The following is a 27,091-nucleotide window of genomic DNA, read 5'->3' as shown; positions in this document are numbered from 1 at the left end:
CTCCCCGAAGCCGTCTCCTCGACGTGCAGCACGCGAGGGGACCGCGTATACCCGCTTAAAGTTGCTATTTTTGTCTCATTTCCTGTCTCCAGCAGGGGGCGCTGGCGAAGCGTTTGGCCACGCCCACTCACAAAACACATATCAGATGTATCGTCTCATCACGCCAGATGTATATGACACGTTTCGTGAGGTTTCAAGCATCCTTTGACCTTAAACATCAACTTCCTGTGTCACGGCGAGACATCCAACTTTGCCGCATCGTCACAGCGACGCCCATTGACAAAGTCGAACGAATGTCTCAATATATCATCAACTACATGTTTAGGTTATTGTGACCCGACTTTAGGTTCATATGATCAACCAGCTCGATGTAGAATGTGAAAGTATGAAAAGTGTCATTTCCGGTGGCCAACAGGGGGCGCTATGACTATGAGCAAATATTACCCCACAGGGGTCTTCAGGGCGGGGCTGTTATCATACCTGTGATGTTTGGAGAAGGTCGGTCCATGTACATAAGATTTAAAGCAACTCCTAGTTTCATGGCGAGACGCTCAAAATGGCCACCACGCTACGGGCACACACATCGATGAAAACAAATTATTTTGATAACTTTTAATCCCAAACATGTTTTCTATCCAGAGAACCTAAATTCAAGTCGGTCCGACAAAATCCCTTGGAGGAGTTCGACAAACTACAACGTGTCAGAGTCGCCCAAAATGGAGACTAAATTCAAAATGGTGGACTTCCTGTCGAGTTGACGTAACGGTGCAATGTAACTGTTTTGTGCGTCTAGGTGTGATACACGTGTCCACCGGATTTGGTGAATTTAGGTAAGCTGGGGCATCTCTGTAGGGGGCGCTCTCGAGACGTTTGGCCACGCCCACTCGCGACTCCACTAGAATACGAAATTTTTCACCGGGAGACAAATGTGTTTCCACTTTCATGAGTTTTTGAATACGATGAAGATTCCAAAAAGGAAAATCACTTTTCGTAAGAATAAAAACATCCAAGAACGAGAAGAAGAACATTTTTACGAAAAACAACAACAGGGCTTTCGCTCCGATGTTCGGCGCTCGGGCCCTGATTATATTTTATTATAAGACAGGATAGGTATGGACTGGAAAAGGAAGACTTCGCACAGAACAGGACTTCAGGAAATCAGAAGGGGGTTTAACACAGGCAGGATTTGGAAATAGGGTGGAGGTTCCAGACTAACTCTACACACCCCGAGACGGTAGGTGACGGTATGCACCTATAAAATTGGTTTGCAATCCGCCAATAAACAAAAAGAAATGCACCTGTCCTATCGGTGTGCACCTGCGTCACTCCAACCCTGGCCACGCGCTGGCAGCGGGGAGGCTACAAGCGCGCGCGGCGGCGGCTACAAGCGCGCGCGGCACTCAGCAGGTTTAGTTCAGTGCGGTTGGCGAACTTCAGCCGGGCAGGACGAAACTTCACATGGGAAACTTCGTTGGTGAGTTCTTGCCTTGGAAATGTTCAACTGTACCTTTTCGCTAAATTCAATGTCTGCTGTTGTTTCCGCGTTTAAGCGCAATGAAAGTTTTTGTTACGTCTTCGGAATTTTTTATTTTTTTAAAGTTGATATTTGAATGAAACGTCGCTCTGACGGCAGTTTGGCGCATTAAACCTGCTTCACTAAACATATGTGAAGTATCCAGCAGGTCTTTGGCTGGATGCCAGTGTTTCTGTCGCCGTGGAGCTTTAATAGGACTCTGGTTTATTAAACCTCGTGCCTCTCTTCAACAGAAGTCAGCTGTATGTTGGTTTGCCGAGTAAATTGCCACTGAATTTGTTCGCGGATTGAGGGATGACTACGTTGTTTCTTCTTTTCATGTTGTTATGAAGTTTTGTACTTGTAGTGTATACATTTTGAACCTACTTTTAAATGTGCGAAACCTTAATTCTATTTGTGAAAATGTAAAAAACAAACTTTCCCTGCTTTTTTCACAGCAAGACCCCATTAGACCTGGTCCAGATTTAAAACCAGTATACTTGGATCAAACCTGTACTCGCTCATAATAGAGACTAAAGATTGTCCAAAAATTTTTTGACTTGTGAAATCTGGATTCTATTTGTGAAAATGCAGTGAATTGACATTTCACTGCTTTTTTTTTTCAGACATCTAGACAAAGTTATATCTGGTTCAGATCTGTATTTAGACAGACTATCCTAGAGAGGTTGAACATTTTGTCAAACACAGTTTATGATTTATGAAACATTTATTCATTATGTAAAAATGCAGCAGAGGGACATTTTAATGCCCCCCCTCCCCCATGGAGATGTGGACTAGTAGCCCACAGTCAAATGCAGCAAAATGTCGTTTTTTGTGTGATTTCACAAATAGTGTAAAAGTTTGCAATTAAGATCTTGAACAATCTCTAGCCTCTCTACAAGTCTAGTCCGGGTTTGACCTGTCTTAAGTGTAGTGGTTTAACATCTACTGCAGTTTAGATGCAAAAACCAGCAGTGAAATATCCCATTTATTCAAATTTTGTAAAGTAGAATTAAGGTGTTACAGGGCCGGCCTTCAACGTGAACCTGACTTCAGCTGGTTCACTGCCTCTCTGCTGTCTGTGGTCAAACACTGACGGGGAGAAAGTTCTGCAGTCAGCTGCTGCAGGTGGAGAACATGCATGTGATCATCAGGGTTTTCCCAGAATAACCAGCAGAACATTGAAGAGCAGCACCCGGGTGTTATTTTACAGCCTCCAAGACCAATGAACAGAATAAAACTGCTGATCCCAGGTTGTGTCTGAGAGATGGTGATGCTCAGTCTGGTGAGCAGAGCCTGGACTTTGTGTGTTTAATCGATTTGTAAGTGAATACAATTTCTGTATTTAAAAAGTCAGTACTGTGTTCTGCTTCCCACCTGCTGATAAAAGTGAAGGTGCTATCCCCACCGTTGGCACCAACGTGTTGTTCAAGCCCGACCAGGTCCACTTCAGGTGGACCATCTATTCTCATATTAACAAACCCAGCTGCTCCAAAATATTACACTATTTCTGCTAACGCACATATCGCTCTCCTTCTTTTAATAACCTTAGCTTAGCAGAAAGCGATGGCTTCTCTCCCTCTTAGTCCTGCTCGCTGTGTCTTCTATTGCTTTACATGCTTTCACCTTTAGTAACAATGGTTTTCAACTGCGATGAGTTGGTCGTCGTCATCTTGAAGAACGCTGACGGTCAGAAAATCTCAGTTGCATATCAGTGGAAGCAGGCGGATCATTGGTGGTGTTGGAGCTGCAGGTCGACTACTGCGCAGTCAAAATACTGTCAAAGAAAAAGTCCTGTTTGTAATAATGCTGCTGCAGTTTGCTACTCGGTGATGTTGATTTATATAAAGTACATGATGGGTTGTTTTTTTTCCTTTTTAAAAGGACCAATTGGTACAGTACAGTTAAGAGCAGCAGTATCAAACAATATCCATCCCTGTTCCTCATTTACTGTATATACAGGGAACTTGATCTCATCTTTATGTTATGTCTTTATTTGTTGTGCCAAATTATGGAGAGTAGTTTCGATAAGAGTGTCAACAAGTATATTCTCCACCGACGGGAAACTCTGCTATCGGACAAAGTCACAGCACACGACCCTGCGAATGTTAAAAGAAGCCCAACAATCTTGGACAGCGATGTTCTGCCTGTTGACATGAGAACGTCACTCAGGACACCTCACTGCTTCAGTGCTGAAGGCTTTCTGAAGCATCTCATGGCTCTTTTCCCCGTTTTCAGTTTGACAAAATAATTTGTTGTGCGCTCTCTGCTCAAGTCTACAGTGACATTGCAAATGTGCACGTGCCGTTGGTCACAAAACACATGGAAGTCAAGTATCCAGCGGGTGAACCTGAAGTACTGGAGCACGTTGTGTTCACACAGCGGGAGCTTCTGATCCACCCTGAAGTACTCAGCAGTCAAAAGGCCATCACATTCTTTTCCTACTGTGTGCCATAAAAAATAATAATCACAAAATAAGACTCATATTGAATAGATTTGAACTGCAATTTACTTTTTCATCTCATTCATACTCTTCTGGTCTGGTTCTGTATCAAAACCCTTATTAGGTCTGTTTTATTACTAAAGGATTGGGTTCACTCTTGTCCTCATTAAAAAAAGAAGAAGAATACCTTCACAACAGGATTAGAATGAATTTAGATTTTAAATGTTTTTATTTTTAAATGTGTTGTTTTCAACAGCAAAGTCTTTATAAACTTAACATCTCACTCGAAAGAAACCTTAAAAACCTCTTTAAATGCTGTCACAAACACCAGAAATGAAGTGAATGATACTAAAGAGCGCTTCTGTCTCATTTACAGTGTTGCCACCATCAGCTAAAATCTTCTTCTTCTTCTTCTTCTTCTTCTTCTAATAAAGAAGCCTGTCTTGAGTGTGAAAGACTGCAGGTCACACGATTCCTTGTATTGGACTTGAACGTGTTTTGTGAGCACTTGTGTAAGAGATCCTATCAGTCCCGTCGGGCCGAACCTCGCATGTTACTCCGGCACATTCTTGGAAAGAGGAGGGGAGGAAGAACCAGTCTGTCCAGCTCTCAGCACAGACGTAATGCTGCACCACAAACACACGTTTATTTCTCCAAATGAGGAAAAAACATGTTCACAGTTCTCTTGATCTGGCTGAAATTGATTTACATTTTTGAAGTGCTTAAAGATCCAGGGCCAATAGAAGCAAATGAAATGGTGAAAGTTGTCCTACTGTCTGAAGGTGTATCGAGTCACCACCTCAACTCAAAGCTTTGTTTTGATCCTCTCCAGTGTGCCGTTAAAAGGATATGCATTACGATGCATATCCTATGAAACTGCCTATGTCTCGTCTGTATGATGAAGCTTTGAAGAAAAAAATGGATTTAGAAATTTGATCCAATTTAAACATTGTTGGACTTTGTGTGCAGCTCCACGCCCACTACTCTTGATCGAATGACACACGAACTCGTCATTGCTTAAATATGAAACGCATGTCACAACAGCCTAGGAACAGAGCTTTGTAATGACGACTGTCAACATATAAGTATACTGAATTTTTCACGTAATAAAGACGGGTGAAACACCTGCAGTATAATATTTAGAATTTCCTCACTGATTTTACAACGAGCATGGTTAAATAATTCCCTTACTTCTGATGGCTTCACAACATATTACATGTCAAAAATAGTCCAGCTCCTCCTGTCGGACTCTTATTAGGATTCAAAATAATGACATCATCATGATGCTGCTGTTTCCTCCAAAGTGTCTAGTAGAGCCGCGAGTGCAATTATTGAGGATGGAATAGAAAGGTACAGAACGCAAGTAAATAAAGGTTAAATTATTAATTTTACTAAGAGTACTAAATCAAGACATGAGTGCATATCAGTAACAATCAACATAAGATGAATGATAAGTACATATATGAATACGAATAAGATAAATTCAATCAATGACTGAATCTAAATAACATTTCTTCACAACAGAAGAATAGGAAAGAGTAAAGATAAAATGATCAGTGAGAAGATGCAATGTAACACTATTGGAGATGTAAACACATGCTGGGAGCTGGAAATTGACTGTTCTTTTAGCCTTTCTTAACAATGTCAATACAATAACTCATCTTTGCATGTTAAGAATGTTTTTATGAGGAGTCTATAACCAAGATATTCATTTATTATGATGATGTGTAGTGTAAAGTATGCTGGGAATGTTTTGGCCTCCATTCAAGTTTCTGTCTCCTTCTGAGTTTTCTGAATTTGTAGCAAGAAGAAAGTAAGTTCAGATGTTTCACTTTTTTATTTATTTTTGTAAATCCTATATGGTCCGATGGTTTAAAAGTCAACACAAGAGCAGACGTAACCTACATTACAAATAGCCAATGTGAAGTGGCGAAGATTCCTGTTACAGCATCCAGAGGTGGACATGTTGATGATGACATTTAGAAATGTGACACTTGACCTGCTTTTACAATCGCACACTATTTCTTTTTACTTTTAGTACGGACTGCAGCTCCCTTTAAAATGAACTGCAGTTTCATGTACTATGTTTACAATTAAGAAAAACTACGTCATCATAAAAATGTATCTTGAACTTTGACCCACTTTGTCGTCTCCATCGCCATCTGTAGTTTGAAGTGAGAAGAAAAAGGATGAGGTTTAGAACGAGTACGCTTCCTTGTAACGCCTCTTCTTCTTTTTCTTCTCCTCCTCCTTCCATTTGCGGGGGGAGTATTAACGCCACCAACTGGCTCAGTTGATGCGAAGTATTTTCGGCTGTGCAAAGGAATGTGGGTCAGAACAGCCAGAGTAGAATGCCTACCTGCATACTGCAAAATACGAGTATGTATGTATGTATGTATGTACACACACACACACACACACACACATATATATATATATATATATATATATATATATACACACATAAAATATGAGATGAACCAGTCTGATCAAGAGTACCTCTACTGCAAAAATACATTGTTTTCTGAACTGTAAGCCAGGGACAGCTGTGGTGGAGTTGGTAATCAGAAGGTTTCCCGTGTCCTCTTTCCCACTTGCCAAAGTCTTTGGGCAACACTGAAGCCCAGTTACTCCTGATGACAGCTAGCATCATGTGTGTGTACGTTTGGTAGATGAGAGGCTAATTGTAAAGAGGGCAGACCATCCAACCTGCATTTTGTCATTTGACCCTAACATTTCTCTTCTCAAAGTTGCTATTGTTTGTCTTTTGTAGGTCTGAACTATTGAATACAACTCTTAGATTTTCGACTGCGTATCAACTGACAGCAGATCTGTGACAGAGCTTGTCATTCTTGTAGCTTCATAGCTGGCAGACTTGTTGGGTCAGGTAGAGTCGCTCAGCCCCGCCTAGATACCTGCTGGCTTTGACATGCACCAGTCTGACAAGCACCTCATCACTCAGGTGTGGCTCAGCTCTGCAAGTCTCAGGACAACACGATACCTTTTTCACATGCTGAAGGAACGTTCCGGGGTTCCTAGTTTCCTTTTTTTTGTGGTCAAACATTGTTTTGGAGTGTAACTAAGAGAATAATTTTTGCAAATCTACAATTACTCTGAGAAAGTTTAAGGAACTCCCCGGTGACATCTGAGGAGCAGCTTGGTAGATATCATATCTTTTGTTATTGGATCCAAATCTCTGGATTTTTAAGAGTTGCATTCTATTTCTTTGACATGTAGTTTTATGTACGTTCTGTATGTCTACACTGGCATCAGTATCACTCGTACTATGGTTTTGCACTTCTTTTTTTTTTTTTACTTGCTCCCCCCACCCTCCTATGAAATTACATACAAAATGGTATATCAATATATACTTTACATCATTGCATTTACTGTCATCAATATGTAAATCAGGCCACCAGGTTGGTTTCTATCTGCGTAGAAAAAACAGTGTTTCTGGATGACTTTAAAAACCTGATTGAAGCCTGCCGTTCCTGTGTGTTGTGTGTGTGTGCGTGTGCATGTGTAGACCAGTTCAGGTGTAACTATCCATCCCAAATAACCTGAAGAGGAAAATATCCCGATTTGTGTATTATTTTTTTGAGCATATGATAATGGATGCATGCCATCAGCAACAATTAGCTGCTGGAATCTGGTTAAACTTCTTGAAACTGGAGACTGGAATTTCAACAACGAACACTTCCTCTTTCAACAGCTGAATGGAAAAAAAGGAAATGCCACTATGGGGAACAGTTTTTTTTTTTTTTCGTGCTGCACAGAAGGATGCGCTGGCTAAGCTTCAAACTAAACTTGTGAAAATGAAGAGTTATAAGCCTCATCTTAAAAGTAGAGTGCATGTCTGCCTCCTGAACCCAAACTGGGAGCTGGATCCACAAGAGACGGGCCTAAAAGCTAATTACGCTGCCTGCTATTCTACTTTAAAAACTCTAGAAACCACAAATAAGCCTTTTGGAATAACAAAGTGCTGTTACTTGATATGGTTTCATATGCTGATAGGATTCTCTGTGAATTTGTTGATTTTACAGGGAACCAATGAAGAGAAGTTCAAATGGAAAAATATGATCTATCTTGCAAAATCATGTCAGTACTGTTGCTGCAGCATATTTAATCAACTAGAGCTATTTCAGAGTGTTCAGACATAATTGATAAGAAACAATTACAATATTCCGACCTAGAGGTAACGAATACATCGACTCGTTTTTTAGTATTGCAGAAATCTTAGAAAATATTGCGCAGGTTTGAGAGGGCAATCCTGGAGACATATATTGCCATATCAAATATGTTTGAGTTTTTTTTACGTAATCCTGTAGTGTGAACGAAAGTAAATGAATATTGGGCAGGAACCCACATTAGCCAATGAGAGCCGGCTCACGGGATGGCTTCATCAAACCCACAAGGCCACAGCCAAGTAGTAGTAATGTGGAAGTGCATCTCCAGGCAGTGGAAGGTCAGAATGTATAGAACTGAATGCATTTCTAATCATCCCAGGTTTTCACTGTCCCCTCTGCCTGTGTAACGTTAGCTTGTAGCATTAGCACTAGCCCCGTGTGAGACTCTCAATAAAACTCTCATCCCAGCTTGCCTCCAGTTTACACTGCAAAATGTCAGCCATGCTTGATTCTGTCTTCAGTCATGACTTCATCCTTTTTTCTTTTTTTTTTCATTCTCCGCAGTGCAGTGCGCTTTGCCATGAGACCTAACTTTCCCTGAAGGTCCTCCATGCACCGATTTCCTCATCACATAGCACCGATGGACCCTCAGGTGTGCCCCCCCCCGATGAGCAGCAGCCTCGACAAATCCCCGGCCAGCACATTCAAACCTGGACATTCGCGGAGCAGCAGCACGGGCTCATCCAAACAGTCAAAACAGGTGAGACCAAATATCCAGCTGCAAAGCATGAAAATGAGAAAATATAAAGAATAATTAGCTGTGTTTGTGTGTGTGCACACATTGTATATACATCTGTAGATTTACATCTTTTTTACATATTAAAGTGTTTTATTGTGTCTCTGTCAGTCTCGTCACTGGGAGGTTATGGATGACTTGCAGAGTTTGGATGTGTGTTCAATTCCTGGCTCCTCTATGGACCTCAGTATCCCTGGGATCTGTGAGGGCTACCTGATGAAGAGGAGGAAGTACCCACTGAAAGGCTGGCACAAGGTGAGCTCAACACAACTTCAACACAGCATCTCAACTACTCTGCTTTCACATTTCCTCAATGCAACTTAAATACTATGCCATGATTATTGTCATTAAATTAATCTGTTCAGATTTTTTTGGGATTCATAGTTTGGTCAATAAAACATCACAGAATAATAAAGATGTCTTGGGCAAATCTCTAAAGTCAGAATCTGTCAGATTTGAATGAGGTTGGTCGGTGACATTTCACCAGTTAGCTGCTTTAAAATGTCTGCGATCACTTGAAGCCCAGTTGTTGAACACAACGCTTCAGGGAGAAGAGAGTTAAACACCGTAAAACGGCACAATACAGAGACGCTGCACCAACTCACTGAGGCAGCATCTTCCAACAAGTCACTTCGTTCAGTACCAGAAACGCATTACAAACGTACTCGTAGAACTGCAGTGACGTCCACTGACTATTTATTTACTTTATTTCTGTGCAGCCGTTTAATTTCAGCTCAGTGTGAGAGTTGCTAATGCATTTTTCTGTCATACTTTAATGTAAGAGGCTGAAACCAGATAATTTCTTATAATTTATTTACTGAATTATTGTTGCTTGAAAATGTTTGCCGTGGCTTTAGGCCTCATGATCTGGGTTGTGTGTTTATACGTCTGTGCAGACGACGCATGTTCCTATTCTCTTGTGATCGGTCGTCAAAGGTCACGTGGACGAACTGATTCGATTTTAGGGCTCGAAGGTCAAGATCACAGAGATTGCACCACACTATCTATTTATTGTCTTTATTGGTCAAATTCCTTTAAAGTCTTCCCTACATATATTATATGAGTCTGAAAAGACATGCGTATCAACTGCTACTTGACTGGTTGGCAGTGACTTTAGTTTTCTTTCTAACACTTCACTGTGATTGGTTCTTTTCAGAGATACTTCCTGTTGGAGAAAGGAATTCTCAAGTACTCAAAAACACAACAAGATGTAAGTCATTAACACACACAGCCATAAGCTTGCTTCAGTTGTTTGGATTCAGCTGCTCTCTTTGATTTTGAGCGTATAGTAGAAGGAAATGGTAAGAACACTCTTATTATTTTAGATTCAGAGAGGGAAGCTCCACGGCTCTCTGGACGTCAGCCTGGCTGTCATGTCTGTGAACAAGAAGTCCAAACGCATAGATCTGGATGCTGGAGACAACCTCTACCACCTCAAGGTAAAAAATATATTCCTGTTGTTGGTGCAGAATGAATGAATGGAACCAGCGACAGCATGTTGTTCATCAGATCACTCTCGGCAAAGCAAAAACATTTAAAACACATTTCTGGATATTCTTTAGTCTGCAGTAAAATTGACCTTTTTGTGTTTCTCAGTTTTAATGAGTCCTCTTTTCTTTTTTTCCTTTCCTTCCGGCATGCTAGGCAAAGAGCCATGACATCTACTACATTTGGTTGACCAAGCTGTGCGCCCACCGTGTGTTTAGGAAAAATGAGGCGATGAGCGTCCATCGTGGCGTCCTTCATGCTCTCTCCTTGGGACAGAGCACTCTGCCAGCTATGACCTCACTTTCCCAGCAAAGCAGAGCAACGGTCAGTAGAGATTCCTGCTCAAGTAAAGCGTCACCAGGCCAACAGAAAATGTAATTCCTGATATTCTACTGTAAATCATAGCAACAAGTTACTGGTCCTCAGTGGTGTTTGGTTTCGCAACTAAATCCATGATGTTCATCAAAATTTGGTCGGTCAAACATCAGAAGATAAAGAAAAACTGTTGGTGGTGCTAATTCTCATGTGCCATTAAACTACAGCAGTTGGGGGTGCCACAAGATGACGTCATTAAAAGAGCTTCAATCATGCCTTAAAAGGCAGAAAACTATGGAAATAGTGATGGAAATATCATATTTCTAAAGATTATGCTAAATAATTTGCGATCTGGTGATTGTGGAATAATAGTTCCATTCTTAAATGTGACCAACAAATGTTTGCCTATCTTAACCTAAGGAATAATTTGACAATGGATTTGAAAACAATCAAAACAGTATTATATTATTTCCTGGAATGACAGTTGCCTGATGGAAAAAAAAACAAGTAAAATAAGAATTTTTTTTTTTTTTGGGGGGGGGGGGCAGCAATCTGTGTGACTTTAACTGTGTTTGGTCCTCCAGCCTCCTCACTATGCCAGCTCAGCATCAGTATACAACCCAGAGATGGCTGGCCCTGCCCCGGCCGTTGCTTCTCATCCAGGGGTGACCAGCAAGGTGTCGGCATGGCTGCAGCAGACCCACGACATCGATGCTACATCCACCGGTGAGAACCATCTGACATCGGAGCCAGACTGATTGATCAGTCTGACCATATTAATCATCTTTATTTATACAGCACTTTTCTGAACTTACAGTACAAAGTACTTCACATAAAACAAGCCCATCAAATCAAAAGAACCCATGGGTTTAAACAAGCCTTCAAATCCAGCAACACAGTAATAGGATTAAAAAAATAAACCATTTCAGAATAAAAGAAATAAAAGTGTATTACTAAAATCAGAAAAGGCTTTCCAATACAAGTTTGTTATGAGAAGAGATTTATTGACCTCGTTTCCTCAGGCAGCGCGCTCCTGAACTTGGAGGCAAACGGGAAGTCCAGAGTTCAGGGAAGATCTAAGAAAGAAAACTGTAGATTTACATTCCTCAGGAATGTCTCTTTCTGATCACCTGCTGATTCCAAGATCATCAGTTCAAACATCTGTACTTAAGTACAAGGTTGTTGGGAGGTGCAGCCTCTTACCACGGTCTGAAAGAAGACCCAAAGTGTAACCCTCCACTATAATAATATATTATAATAATGATAATAAACTTCCTGATGTGATCCTTAGTGTCCACACAAAAGCCAGAAACCTTTTCTGTGTGTCTGAACTGTAACCTTTGACTGCCTGTCTTTCAGACCTTAGTCGATGTCAAGCAGAGCTGACGGAACTGGCTCAGCTCATCCAGAGACTCAACTGGCTGGAAGGAGGCCTGCCAATCACAAACACCGACCTGGAGATGCGAATCAACATGCAGGTGAGGACTCTTTTCACAACGGACTGTGTCGTTGCTCAGGTCGCATCTTACAGGAGAAATAACAGTGGGCTGACATCCTTCATCCTATTTTTAACTCAAGCAAATGTATTGTAATGCTTTCATTCCTTTGTGGGGAAGTATAGATAGCAGTATGGAGGCAACAGAAATACATTCAGCAACACGAAAAAAAAAATGTTGTTTCGAGAGGAACGTCCTTAACTCTTTTGATCTTTTTTTAGAATCTCTCTCTGGAAAAACCCAAGAAGAAGACGGGGAAAGCGATCGGTCACTCCAGGACGTTGTCCCGTGTTGAAGCAATGGGAGGAATGGTGAGAACCTAATACTTTCATCATAGCAACATCATTTGGCTTTCCACAGAGAATCCTAAATCCTATGAAAGGTTTAACCTCGGAGCACTGTTCCTCTTCTTTCTTTTTGTCTTTTTATTTTAGTTCACTTCCAGCCACCTGAGTACTAATTGCAGTTCTGGTTTGGGGGCGTCCGTTCAGTCCATCCCTGACTACGTCTACACTCAGCTGTCCAACCCTCAGGTCACCTCACCCGAAGCCAAGAAGCTGCACCAGGACATCTGCACGATGTCTCAGAGGGGTACGGCCATCAGTCTGTTTGAAAGTGGCTCTCACTAGATTCAACTTATTCTTTATAAGAAGTGTTTATTTTCCAGACAAGGCTGAAAATACAACTTTGCAGTTTATAATGAAGTAATTTATGCAATATTCCAAAACTTAGTGTTAAGATTCACGTCCTTTGATATATATGCAAAATAAAATGAAGCAATTTCTAAATCCCTCTGATACTGTGATTACCGTTGATTTGACTTTAGTCTACTGATTGGCATCAGTTAATTAACTGAAATCAGTTAATGTGATTCATAAAGTTTGTGTATGTCGTGTTGCAGTTCACACTTCTCTCAGGTCCGTTCATGAGGTTCTGACCTTGGAGAGAGAGAGACTGAGGCAGGCCTGGACCGGCCCAGACCTCAGGAACAACACCTCACAGCAGCTGGCTACACTCTGCAGCACTCTGTCTGAGGTAACTCTCTCTCTCTCTCTCTCTCTCTCTCTCTCTCTCTCTCTCTCTCTCTCTCTCTCTCTCTCTTGCACACTCGCACTCTCACTCGCTCACAGACACACACACACACACACTCGCACACAGACAGACTCACACACACACACACACACACACACACACACACACACACACACACACACACACACACACACACACACACACACACACACTCAGAGACACACACACACACACACACTCTCTCTCTCTCACACACAGACTCACACGCACACTCACAGACACGCACACACACACAGACTCACTCAGAGACACACAGACTCACTCAGAGACACACACACACAGACTCACACACACTCAGAGACACACACACACACACTCAGAGACTCTCTCACACACACACACACACACACACACACACACACACACACACACACACACACACACACACACACACACACACACACACACAGACTTTGTTACTCCTTCGTTACTCCTTCGTTACTCCTTCGTTGCTTCTTCACTGTTTCCTCCACAAGCTCCAGCCTTAATACTGATCATTGCTTCAAAATATTAGTATCGACCTGAAAAAAACAAAACAATGGAGGCCAGGCCTTCACTGTCTGTTTTGTGAGGTGCTGTGTGAAACTGTAAAGCAGGTTTGGGCTGTTTCTCAGCAGGATAGGCACAAGTTATCACAGGTGTGACCTGAAGGAACACACCTCGAGTCTTTCTCTCCTCATGTAACACAAAGACACAAGTCAAAGGAACTGTTGGTACACACTGAAAAGCAGGAGTCCAGTCAGGAGAGCTGTTTGTTGCTGCTTCCACACTCACTCGGTCACCACAAGGTTTTTTCTTTGCTGCTGGTTTGTTGGCTGCATGTGTCTGTGTTGGTGAGCATCCTCAGCTGCTGAGACTTTCAGCTTTCTTTAGTTCTTGGTTGCCTGGCAGCCGACTGTCACCCTGTGTTCATTCTGAGCAACATGTCGGTTCGATGACACCTGTGAAATCTTACCTGTTGACTGATTTTTTTTTTTTTTAAAGGAGTTTTATATGCAGATCCATTTCCTGCTTGTGGTTGGTACTACTCGGGCTATAGAAACGGTTCTTGTAAATTCTTTTGTCCATTAGGTGCCGTATTCACAAAGATTCTAAGAATTCTCTCAAAGATCTCCTATCTTAGACGAAAAAGATTTAGCAAGGAGTCTGAGTTTAGGAGTGATTCAGGAAACTTCTCGGAGCAAGGAAAGGAAAGCCTGATCTTTCTGAGGAGGTGTGGTTGACCCCGTTGCTAGGTGTAGTTGACCCCATTGCTAGGTATGACTCATCCTTTTAAAAGATGTAATTGGTTGATTTAAAAAAAAAACAAAAAAAAAACACTCTTGGTGAGAAAGGGCACAGAATGGACAGTGACATCCAGTGGCAATAAATTGAACTGCGTGCTACTGAAAGGCTTTCTGTTTGTGTGCTCACTACAGATGAAGGTTGTAACAGACTTGCGTAATTTTTCAAGTCACCAAATATCTTCACGCTGCGACCTCTTTCATTTCTGCCGTTCTTTCATTAAGCTGGAGAAGTGAGATCGACCACAAACTTCCTCCCTGCACCGGATCATTTGTAGCGTTTCATTCCATGTCTGAAGAACATTTCTCTGACCTTGCTGTACTGCTGCAATTTTCTCCTGTTTTTAAGAAATTCTTGAGCCTTTTAAAAGTCCTCCTACCAGCTTTTTTAAGGGTTAAGATGCTTCATGAATATCTTTTATCTTTACAAGGATCTTCTCCGAACTTTAAGGGGAAATTCTAAGGAAACCTCTAAGAATTTTCTTAGAATTTTGCCTGGATGAAAAAACTCCTCTTTAAGGGAGAAAAACCTCCAACAGAGGGAAGAAAAACTCCCTTTAACAGGAAGAAACCTCCAACAGAACCAGGATCAGATGTGGGCGGAGCATCTGTTAACAGAACCAGGATCAGAGGTGGGCGGCCATCTGCCTCGACTGGTTGGGGTGAGAGGAGAGCAGAGAGAGAAAAGGACAGAATAGAGATAGAAGAGAAGAACTGTTGGTGGAGACGACAATCACAGAGCAGAGACATGCAGCTCCATGACGGGACATCTGGAAAAGAAAGAACAGAAACTACACGAGTGAAGGAACTGAATGGAGACAACAGATAATAATAATAAGAAACTATGGGAGAGAAAAAGATGGTGAGGTATGAGTCAGTTAAAGAGTAGGAGGAAAGAAAAGAAGCTCAGCATGTAACAACGTCCTCCAGCAGCCTCAGCCTATAACAGCATAACTAAGGGTTGGTTCAGGTCTACCGGAGCCAGCCCTAAATATAGGCTTTATCAAGAAGGAACATTTTGAGTCTAATCTTAAAGCTAGAGAGGGTTTCTGACCCTCCAACACAAACTGGGAGCTGGTTCCACAGGGGAGGAGCCTGAAAACTGAAGCTCCGCCTCCAATTCTACTTCTGGAAACTCTAGGAACCACAAGTAGACCAGCGTACTGAGAGAGAAGTGCTCTGCTGGGATTATGTGGTTATATAAGCTCTCTAAGATATAATGGAGCCTGGTCATGTAGAGCTTTGTAAGTCATCAAGAGAATTTTAAATTCTATTCTTGATTTCACAGGAAGCCAGTGAAGAGAAGCTAAAACTGGAGAAATATGATCTCTCTTGTTAAATCCCGTCAGTACTCTTGCTGCAGCATTTTGGATCAGCTGCAGGTTTTTAATGAGTAATTTGGACATCCTAACAACAAGGAATTACAACAATCTAGTCTAGAAGTAACAAACACATGAATGAGTTTTTCTGCGTCACGCTGAGGAAGGATTTTCCTGATTTTATTAATATTACGTAGATGAAAGAAGGCAGTTCTGGAGATTTGCTTTATATGGTGTCTAAAGGACAAATCCTCATCAAAAATGACTCCAAGGTTCCTCACAGTTTTGCTGGAGGCCAAGACAACGTCACCTAGAGTAACTTAAGTGATTACAGAAAGAGTTTCTGAGGTGTTTCGGACCAAGTACAATAACTTCTGTTTTGTCTGAATTTAGAAGCAGGACGTTTTTGGTCATCCAGGCCTTTATGTCTTTTAGACAGGCTTCAAGTTTTACTAACTGATTAGTTTCATCTGGTTTTATAGAAAGATATAGCTGAGTGTCATCTGCATAACAATGGAAGTTGATGCAGTGCTTCCTGATGACATCTCCTAATGGAAGCATGTACAAAGTAAAAAGTATTGGGCCTAACACTGAGCCTTGTGGAACTCCATAACTAACTCTTGTTTGTCTGGAAGACTCATTGTTGACATGGACAAACTGGAATCTATCTGATAAGTAGGATTTGAACCAGTCTAATGCAGTTCCTTTAATCCTCGTAACGTCTTCTAATCTCTGTTATAAGATCGTATGATCAAGTTGTGTTGCCCCAGTATTTTTAGAGCTTCTCCCCCAAAAGGGATGCAAAGTCAGGATTTCTTCTCCTTCGTTTCATTGATTTTTCCCAATAGATTTTTGTAATAATCTTTTGCAACCCTGACTTCATAAGTGATTTACTGAGTTTCAAGAGTGACCCGTTTCACTCTTTTATGAAGGATTTTCCATCAGTAGAAGATAATTGATGGTTAACTAAGTTAATCTGCTATTTTATAAAAGAAAGAAAGAAAAACACCCATTGAAATCCATAAATCACTTAAATGTTTTGGAACTTGACATTAATTCAATTGAATTGAATTGTGCTGCTAAAGCATTACATATTTCATGTCAGCGCAGAGCGAGGTGAAAACCTGATGCATTAATGCTGCATGGAAGTGCTCTGGAGTCTGCATGGCAGTCGATGCATTTATTTTTGATCATCTGTGTTTCCTCTGCATTTCTCCTGCATGGCTGGTCTGTGTATGTCCACACGTGTTGTATGTGTGTGTAGTTTGACATGCAGTCCCATCTGACCAAAGTCCACTCGCTTTCCCTGTCCTCTGACTCTACTGAAGAATCCTTCTGCACCGTCCGTCCTTACCAGGTGTGTACTGCATTGTGTGTGTGTGCGCGTGAGCGCGCGTGTGTACTGCGTTGTGTGCGTGCGCGTGTACTGCCTTGTGTGTGTACTGCCTTGTGTACTGCGTGCGCGAGTACTGTGTGCGCACGTACCGCGGTGCATTAGTACTGCGTTGTGTGTGTGTGTGTGTGTGTGTGTGTGTGTGTGTGTGTGTGTGTGTGTGTGTGTGTGTGTGTGTGTGTGTACTACTACGTTGTGTGTGTGCGTGTGTTTTTTTAATCGTCCTGTCAGTCATTTGCATCCATTTTTATTTTGAAATTTTGTCTCAAGATCGTTGAGAAATAGTTTTTCCAGAAATAATGACAGCATCTTAGACTAAGTTTTGTCCTGCGGTTGATGATGGTTAGATTGATGAACACGGCTGACGGACCGACGCTTGGTGATATTTTGTGGGTCGCACCAGTTCGTATTGACCCTCATCTGAATGTGTCTGTGAGTGGACTGCATCTTTTTCCGCCTGTTTGTTGTACGCTTCTTGTCTGTCACTTTACGTCCCTGTTGGCTGATGGTCTAAAACTCCCTCTTATTTTCTACACTTTAATGGCTGATTTTTCCTGTAGAACGGTAAAATACAGTTTGAAACACAAATCCTTTTTTCCCCTTATTTGTACTCATCACAGAGGACACCATCCATGGGTCGTCACATTCATCGTGCACCCTCCGTGGCAGAATCCATGGTAGAGTATTTTGACGCCAGTGAGGTTATAATGTGTGAGACTTCATCTGAGGCAGAGGCTTCAGATGAGTCAGGCCTGAGTGACATCACCACCACCAGCAACTCGGAGCCTGAGGAAGGACACTGTGAGTGTTTACCTAACTTGTTACCAGCATCAGTCAAATCGTCCTGCCAAACCACACCAACATTTACTGACCAGCAACTCTGAAGATGAAAAAATAATGTCTCGTCTCGTCTCTTCTCTTCTCTTCTCTTCTCTTCTCTTCTCTTCTCTTCTCTTCTCTTCTCTTCTCTTCTCTTCTCGTCTCTTCTCGTCTCGTCTCGTCTCGTCTCGTCTCGTCTCTTCTCTTCTCTTCTCTTCTCTTCTCTTCTCTTCTCTTCTCTTCTCTTCTCTTCTCTTCTCTTCTCTTCAGCCACAGCCACTCTAAACTACAGAGCCAGTTTGAACAGCGCGACTGATAAACCCAGCTCCGTGCCTACAAATACTGGTAACATCAATCTAGTATATACAGAGTACACATTGGAACTGTAAACGTGTCTTATAGGCAGGAAGAATGATGATTGTACAACCCTGTTTCCAAATAAGTTGGGACGCTGAGTAAAATATAGCCTAAATAGAAAAACAAATGCTTTGCAAATGTCATAAACCCATATTTAATTAAATAGACCAAAGACAACATATCTAATGTTGAAACAGAGAATTTGTTTTGTTTTATGAAAGATATATTCTTATTTTGAATTTGATGCCCGCAACACATCAAAAAAAAACTTGGACAAGGGCAACGAAATACTGAAAAGTTGAACACAAAGGTGTTGGGTGGAACATCTCGCAACTAATTAAGTTAATTGGCAACAGATCATTAACCTTATTAAGTATAAAAAGAACACCCTAGAGGGGCAGAGTTTCTGTCTATCAGAGAATGGTGAACCCCTCTCCATCTTCACTGCTGTGTGGGCAAATAGTGCGACAATTAAGAAAAAAAAAATGTTCAAAGTAAAACTCCAAAGAATTAGTGGATTTCATCGTCTACGGTTCATAATATCATTAAAAGATTCAGAGAATCTGGCAAAATCTCTGAACACAAGGGACAAGGCTGGAAACCAATATTGGATGTGGTGATCTTCGGGCCCTCAGGCAGCACTGCATTAAAAACACACTATTCTGGAGTGGAAATCACTGCATGGGCTCAGGAACACTTGTGAAAACCATCGTCTGTGAACACAGTTCATCGCTGCGTCCACAAATGCTGTTAAAACCCTCCAAAGAAGAAACCAGATAGAAACATGATCCAGAAACACCACCGCCTTCTCTGGACCGAGATCATTGAAGATGGACTGAGGTGAAGTGGAAAACTGTCCTGAGGTCTGATGGATCACAATCTGATATTCTGTTTGGAAATCATGGACGCTGCATCCTCCAGGTTAAAGAGGAGAGGGACCATCCAGCTTGTTATCAGCTCAGTTCTAAAGCCAGCATCTGTGATGGTACAGGGATGCATGAGTGCACATGGCATGGGTATCTTGAACATCTGGAAGGAAGCATTAATGCTGAATGATATATTCAGGTTTTGGAGCAACATATGCTGCCATCCAGACAATGTCTCTTTCAGGGAAGGTCTTGTTTAGAACGTCGAACCACATTCTGCACGTATTCCAACAGCATGGTTCTCTAGTAGAAGAGTCCGCTGATAAACTGGCCTCCTGCAGTCCAGACCTGTCAATCATTGAAATAGTTTGGTGCATCATGAAATAAAAAATACGTCGAATGAGACCCTGAACTGTTCAGATCCTGTATCGGGAAAGAATAGGACCACATTTCACTTCTAAAACTCCAGAAACAGGTCTCCTCAGTTCCCAAACGTTTACAGAGTGTTGTTAAAAGAAGAGATGATGCAACACACTGGTGAACATGATCCCGTCCCAACTCTTTTGAGACATGCTGCTGGCATCAAATTTGAAATATGCATATATTCATGCTTATAAAAAGAGTTTGAGTTTCCTTGAATACCTTGCATTGTTTTATGTTGCTACGATTTAGGTCGTCGCACAGTCCTCCCAGCCCCAGGAGCAGACAACAGCCACATTGGCATTATGAACATGCTTTACAACAATATTGGCAAGGACCTGTCCAGAATCTCCATGCCTGTTGCTCTGAATGAGCCGCTGTCCTTGCTGCAGAGAGTCAGTGAAGAGCTGGAGTACTCTGAGCTGCTGGACATCGCCAACCACATTGACGATCCATTTGAGAGAATGGTAAGTCGGGTTTACATAGAGTCCTAACCAGCTGGAGCTCAGAGCAAATTGAGCCCAGTGGAAGGTTTATGAATAACTGAGAATAAACATGTATCTTTCTAGGTTTACGTGGCAACATTCTCCATCTCGGGTTATGCCTGGGCTTCCTGGAGGTATCGCAACAAACCCTTTAACCCCGTCCTGGGAGAAACGTATGAGAATCACAGAGAAGACCGAGGATTCTACTACGTCAGCGAGCAGGTAACCAGCAGAGACCGACCTGCTGACTAAACATCAACATCTGTTTTATAACACGCTATAATGCTGTGTTGTATGTCGTTCAGGTCTGCCATCACCCACCCATCTCTGCTTGCCACGCAGACTCGGAAAACTTCACATTCTGGCAGGGTAGGCACAGCATGTTTACTGATCAGTGCATGATCCACCTGGACCTTACCGGACCGGACTGTACTAATGTCTCATCGGTCTGTCTGCCCTCAGATCAGAGATGGAAGAACAAGTTTTGGGGAAAGTCAATGGAGATCATCTCCAGTGGACTGGTCAATGTTACCCTCCCCAAGTAAGTCACTTACTTTTAATCATACCAGTCACACAATAATGCAGATCATAGTGGGTCTGGAAATAGTAGTATAAACTACTAATATTTAGTTTCAATAAGGGGCAGCTGTGGCTCACACTATAGTTTGGCGGTTCAAACCCCATTTCCTCCAGTGTACATGCCCAAATGTTTTTGGGCAAAAAACTGAACCCCAAGTTTCTCCCGATGGCGGGCGAGCACGTTTTTATGGCAGCTGTGTCGCTGGCAAGCTGTCCTGGTTCAGATGCAGCAGAACGGGCCCAAACCATGATAGTACTACCTCCATGTTTCTACAAAGGGATACGGCTCTTATGCTGGAATGCAGTTTCTTCTTTTCTCCAATCATAACACTTCTGAACCAATAAGTTCTATTTTGGTCTCATTCATCCACAAAACATTTTTCCAATAATCTTCTGGCTTGTCCATATGACCCTTGGCAAATTGCAGATCAGCAGCATTTTTTGGAGAGCAATGCTATTTCTCTTGCAATCCTGCTGTGCACACCATTGTTGTTCACATTAATGAATATAAAAGTGTTCGTAGCTTCAGGTCTGAAAAATGAGGCCGATCCAGCAGTGTCTTCAGCTGCAATACCAGCGAGTGCCACTAGAGGTCGGCTCCAAAAAGCCTCCGGCTCCATAGACTCCCATTCAACTTCTCTCATCAAATCCAAAGTGAATAAAATGTGTCCATCAGTTATCTCGGTGTTGTTGGCTAAAGTCACTCCTTCTTATTAGTTTTCTGGAGGTCCATCTGAAAATAATCCCTCATTCATTAGAAAAGAAGATTCAAGAAGACCTGTTTTTGGGGGCGTGTCTGTTTGATTGACAGGCCTGTGGTGCAGTCAGGTTACAGCTATCGGTGGGTGGGACATAGTATTGTCAGGTTTCCAGTCAGATCCACCGCTGGCTCCTCCCCCAGTTCGTCCAAATATGGTCACGTCCTGCTCTGAGCTAGCAAGAACAAAAGTTTTGTGAAGATCAGACTTTGACAGAACCCTGTTCTTCAGATAAAACGGGGCACCCACTTCCACTTGATAATCATCCAATTGACTGAAAGAAAAATTAGTCTAATTTCACTATTAAATTAACTGCTAATAATTTTGCTCAATAAATAAATGCGAGTTAACCTTGCGCTGCTACTGCCAGTCCTCTGATTATCCTGTTACTGAGGCATTGAATTTCCCTTCGATAATGGCAATCAGTTATGAATGTTTGAGGGTCGCTGAGTAAAGAGGCTTTATGTCTCTTTGACTACAGCTGGAAATATTGTGAAGAAGCTTTAGATTCATAGGACTGCAGCCAATCTCCATGGATACAATGATGTGTTTGGAAGTTTTCCACAAACTGATGCAGGAAGAAGACGCAGGAGGACTCCACTGTTGAGAGAAAAATATTCACAAGCTGAAATGCTTCTGGGAGAACTTCCTTTGGACAGATGACACAAACCTGGAGCTTTTTATACTATAATCATATGTCATATTTCTCCTGTAACAATATTCCATTTATTGTAAACATATGTTTATATATATATATAAACTGTGTCACTTGCATTATAGTCGTATCGAGGGACATTAAAAGCTGCAGAAGTTCATCAAATTTGAATTGAAATAAAATCTAATTGCATCATTTGTTTGTATGTGTGCGTAGTTACGGCGACCACTATGAATGGAACAAGGTAGTGACGTGTATCCACAACGTGCTGAGTCAACAGCGCTGTTTGGAGCACTACGGCGAGGTGGTCATCAGAAACACAAAGAGCGATGTCTGCACCTGCAAGATCACATTTGTCAAGGTCAGCACACACTTGTTCACACGCACCGCCATTTTTCACTGTTGTACAGATCGACGTCTGACTTGCGGGACGTCTACATAGACATGAGGACTTTTCTTGTCCTAACCTCCTCTTTCGACCACCATGACTTTCCTGCTGATTTTGCAGTCTCGCTACTGGAGCTCTGACAGCAGTAAAAACGAGGTGCAAGGTGTGGTTCTGGACCAGGCTGGAGAGGTGATCCATCGTTTCGGAGGCCTCTGGCATGAAGGCATCTTCTGTGACACTCTGCCGACACCAAAGTGCATCTGGAAGCCCAGTAAGTAACATGGCCTCACGTCCAAGTGCTTAAAATCCATCACACAATACTGTCTGAAGATTACTGTTGACCTCCGCCAACTGGTCGGACTTTCATCATTCTTGGAACTGACTAAACTATTGATGTATTCTTTTTCACAAAAACAAATGAATCTTGACAATCCATACTTTTTTTGCAAATGGGGAAACTTATCCCCCATAAATTCGATAAATTTTTTCCACATTGTGTAATGTTCCCATTCTTAATATATATAATGTAATTTTTGATTCAGATGTGCAGCCTGATGACCACTTCCAGTTCTACGGCTTCTCACAATACGCCCGAGAACTGAACGAGCTGACTCCGGACCTGCGGGCCGTTCTTCCACCTACGGACACTCGTTTCAGGCCCGACCAGAGGTACAAACAAGCTTTTGTGTTTCATTTAATTTAAGCTCGATTTTTACCCTGTTTACTGCACCATTTTCTTTGTGTCCCGGTTGTCGATTCCTGTCCCTCTTTTCTCAATCAGGCTTCTGGAGGAGGGGAAAGTCACGGAGGCGGATAAAAAGAAAGATGAGGTGGAGGAGAAGCAGAGGGAGAGGAGGAAGGAGATGGCAAAAAGAGGGGAGGAGCATGTCCCCAGGTTTTTCAGGTGAGATGTTACGCTTTGGAATGTTTAGGAAGGAAGGTTTGGTATTCCCTCGGCACTCACATCAGCAATACTTAAGAATAGTATTCCTGTAATAGGAGACTCGCAAGAGACAGATACAAAATTTGTCACAACTAAAGCAGCAGAGCATCTTGTGCGTCTTCTTCTGTGGTGGTTTAGTGGCACCTGACTAGAGAATTTGCACCGCCAGCTTTTATTTCAACGAACTTTCCAACAAACGAATAACTCTCATTTTCTTTTGCACATTTTCTTAATTCAGTTAAAATTTGTGCTACATTTGGTTTCTAACATATTGTAAATATATATGAATTGTTTGCATTATTGATTTGGGGTACAGCTTTTTCTTTTCTCACAAAGACACGATTTCAGGAAGTTTAGGTAGGTAGGTAGGTAGGTATATACTTTATTAATCCCCGAGGGGAAATTTTTTCGCCACAACAGCATACATACAGGAGCAATAATAGAAACAATAGAATAAAATAATAATAGACTAACTTTAACTTTAAGACAAATAGTACAGCTCACAACTGACTATTAAAATCACTTATAATTTGTAGACTTTGGCCAAACAAGGTGTAACATGCTCATCAGTAAGTTACATATATTGATAGCCAGGGCAAACGTGACTTTTGGGGCTTATCCAGTGAGGGAGACTGTCGCAGTTGGTCCCATGCAAACGTTCATGAAGCAGCTGTAGGAGAAGGCTCACCTGCTATTAACAGATGGTCGTAGATGATCCGATCACAAGTGGCCAGCTCTCAGTATGGCAGTTCACACCTTGTACTATCATGTGACACAAATGCATCTTGAGTGACCAATTGTGGTCGGATCTCACCTCCTTACTCTATATTCAATTCAACTTTATTTATATAGGGCCAAATCACAACAGAGGTTATTTCATGGCACTTAACACATTAAAATACTTACAATATTATACAGAGAAACCAACAATTATGCAAAGAAACATGTAGAAATGTGTACAAATTGTCAAAGCAATAGGTACCTAATACCGAGATGTCTTCTCTTCACTGTAGGTTCACATTTAAGTGCCATCTAGTAGTAGTTTGTGATGTTTATCACATTTTTAAATGTCTGAACAAAGTTTAGTATATTTGTTATTTATAACCTGAACCGTTAGAACCTGATCTGTCAAATGGTTCCCTGCAGGTTGGGCTCTGCTGCTGTGGATAAATGAACTGAGCGAAGGGGTTACTGGTCTGATACGTGTCAGAAATTAAACAAGATGAACTGAAATAAAAAAATGATGAACTCAGAGGAGGCTTTGGTGAAACAAGCGCCACGTTACAGTCTGTTTTTAGTCACTATACAGGGTCAGATACAAACACGGGAACGTGGCACCGAGAGCTGCATTTATTTTTGTTTCTTATTCAGAGGACATCAGCTGAATAAGCGTTTTTTTTTAAAAAAAAATGTTTACGTGGCCCAGGACTCATAGTTTAGACACTGCTAAAAGAATGTGACCAGTAGCCCCTTCGCTCAGTTCATTTATCCACAGCAGCAGAGCCCAACATGCAGGGAACAATTTGGTAATCTGACCGATCACGTTCAGATATTTTAAAAATGTGATAAATGTCACAAACTACTAATAGATGGGGCATAAATATGAGGCTTCGGTGAAGAAAAGATGTCTCTTAGTACCACACCACCTCAGAATGTGGTCAGGGCAGATCAGATCCAATGGTTCCTCGGTGCATTCACACCTGTATTTTAAGAGGACCACTTGTGATCCAAAAAACCCCGGGATGAATCCGATCACATTTTATTGCCAGGTCTGCCTGAGGCAGGAATCATCGAACCTTTTTTTTTTTTACACTGCCCCATTTATTCACATAGCTGAGCTCCACTAAACCAGCTGAAAAAACTTCTGTTATGTGAACAATAAAAAATATATACTCAACACACAGTTGCTCGTGAGCTACAGGGTAGCTATTGGTTGGAGACACTTGGCCTAAGGTGTATGTTTTACTCTTTACCAGAGGTGTTAGTTTATTCAACTTACATTTGCCAGACTAACCAGCTTCATGGCCACAAGAGACACAAATGACAATATTCAATACTCAAAGAAAACTTGGACAAGTGAGATTTATGCTTTATGTCACAATAGAAAATGTCTGCCCACCGCTGCTGCTCTGCTGCTTCCGTGAGCATCTCTGGGGAACCACGCCGGCCTGGTTCCCCCACACTGAATAAAACCGCCCTGAACTGGGAAAAGTTAAACTACCCATCCTCTGGTGGTGGCTTTATATTTATTGCACACTTGAGGGCTATCAATCTTTATACTTTCAGCAAGAAACAAATTTCCCAAAATGTCAAATTATTCCTTTAAATGTTTATTTTATTTATTTATTTTTAAATATTGGCAGAAAAAGCATTTTCAAGATGATTGCGTCACAATTTTGTGTGCGTGTCTGTTTTCACAGAAAAGCAGTAGATGAGGCCGGCAGAGATGTGTGGCTGTTCAACGGAACCTACTGGAAGCTCCGCAAAGACCCTGGCTTCTCCAAGATGGAAAACCTGGACCTGTGGTAGAACACTAATCGTATTGCTGAGGCTAAATGACAGCAGCCAGCTGCTAAGCGCTTGGTGGCATGATGGAAGAGGAAAAGTTTACCCTTCTCTTAGTAAAAAATTATAAATTGCAACCATTTTAGATCAATTCCTTGTGCATAAATAGTCCCAGAAGTGTGCTGCTACTGTTACTGTGGGGGATGTAGTGCAGAAGTGCTCTCAGAAGCATAAATGAACCTCCAATTGGTTGTTTTGTGCCATGTAGAGGTGAGGTGCCACTATGGAAAAAACACGGACTGATTTAGATGAAGGCGGATGTGTTTTCTGCCTACCTCTACCCATAATGGAAACCTTAAATATTATTATTCACAATTCAGCAACAAATATGAACTGGAATTTTTCTTTTTAAAGCCTTTATTGCTGCCCTTTAGAAAATTGTGGGTAAAAATCTAAACAAGTGAGGCCTCTGGCTACATGTAAAACAACTTATATCATACTTGTGGGATGAATGTCAGATTATATATTATGCTTTTAGTTTTAACATGTCTGATTATTTTTATTCAGTGTCATTGTTGACTGCTTCATAGCAGTTGTGATGTATTCAGGAAGTCATTGTGTCAGAAGCTTGCTGCCTCTAAAGGAATCTTGAACACACGGGGGCCTAATTCTGGTGCTTGTTGGGTTTATTACAGGTCAACTGGTGCTGTCCTGCTTTCTTTCTCAGGGTGTTACTGTGTAAAACAACCAATTGGAGGTTTCTTTCTCAGGGTGTTACTGTGTAAACTTGGTCAAGTTGGTATGCATTTTGTTTTCCTATTTCCTTTTTGGTTTGTTTTTGCACACTGCAGATGCTGTTTTTCTGCACACAGGAAAAATAGAGCTCTCCTGTTAGACAAGCCATCTTCTCTGTTGAGGCAATGAACTATTTTTTTATTGATGTTTCAACAATTAATTTTTAAAAGAAAAAGAAACTTCTGTTGAATCCTTGTCAAATGTTTTTTTTTCTTGTTTTTTCTTTTATCAAATAAAGGTTCGATACTTGGCACTC

At 41.6% G+C, this 27,091-nt stretch overlaps 1 protein-coding gene across 1 annotated transcript; it reads left to right on the top strand.

Annotated features, from left to right (window-relative positions):
* Positions 1–1,426: 1,426 nt before the first annotated feature.
* Positions 1,427–27,091, top strand: LOC138634828 (oxysterol-binding protein-related protein 7-like). The gene is made up of 23 exons (XM_069721989.1): positions 1,427–1,474; positions 8,648–8,843; positions 8,991–9,134; positions 10,036–10,089; positions 10,205–10,318; positions 10,524–10,691; positions 11,267–11,408; positions 12,042–12,160; positions 12,400–12,489; positions 12,613–12,769; positions 13,080–13,213; positions 17,137–17,229; positions 17,886–18,066; positions 18,355–18,429; positions 19,980–20,194; positions 20,297–20,434; positions 20,518–20,581; positions 20,675–20,753; positions 22,421–22,565; positions 22,713–22,863; positions 23,135–23,261; positions 23,374–23,496; positions 25,956–27,091. Exons 2-23 carry the CDS (start codon positions 8,694–8,696, stop codon positions 26,062–26,064), a joined length of 2,772 nt encoding a protein of 923 aa, XP_069578090.1. The 5' UTR covers positions 1,427–1,474; positions 8,648–8,693; the 3' UTR covers positions 26,065–27,091.

The sequence above is a fragment of the Brachyistius frenatus genome, unplaced genomic scaffold (assembly GCF_029030835.1).
Source record: "Brachyistius frenatus isolate BFR_SWC_R1_liver_20210118 unplaced genomic scaffold, ASM2903083v1 Contig_280, whole genome shotgun sequence".
Classification (NCBI taxonomy): Eukaryota; Metazoa; Chordata; class Actinopteri; family Embiotocidae; genus Brachyistius; species Brachyistius frenatus.
Note: the sequence above shows the minus strand (reverse complement) of the source record. Positions and strands in the feature narration are given on the sequence as shown.

Excerpts from the sequence above, each read along its gene's own strand:
- LOC138634828 (XM_069721989.1), top strand. The coding sequence starts at position 8,694 with ATGCACCGATTTCCTCATCACATAGCACCGATGGACCCTCAGGTGTGC. Across the intron at positions 10,319-10,523 it reads ACAACCTCTACCACCTCAAG|GCAAAGAGCCATGACATCTA; the intron begins GTAAAAAATATA and ends CCGGCATGCTAG. Across the intron at positions 20,435-20,517 it reads TCTACTACGTCAGCGAGCAG|GTCTGCCATCACCCACCCAT; the intron begins GTAACCAGCAGA and ends TATGTCGTTCAG.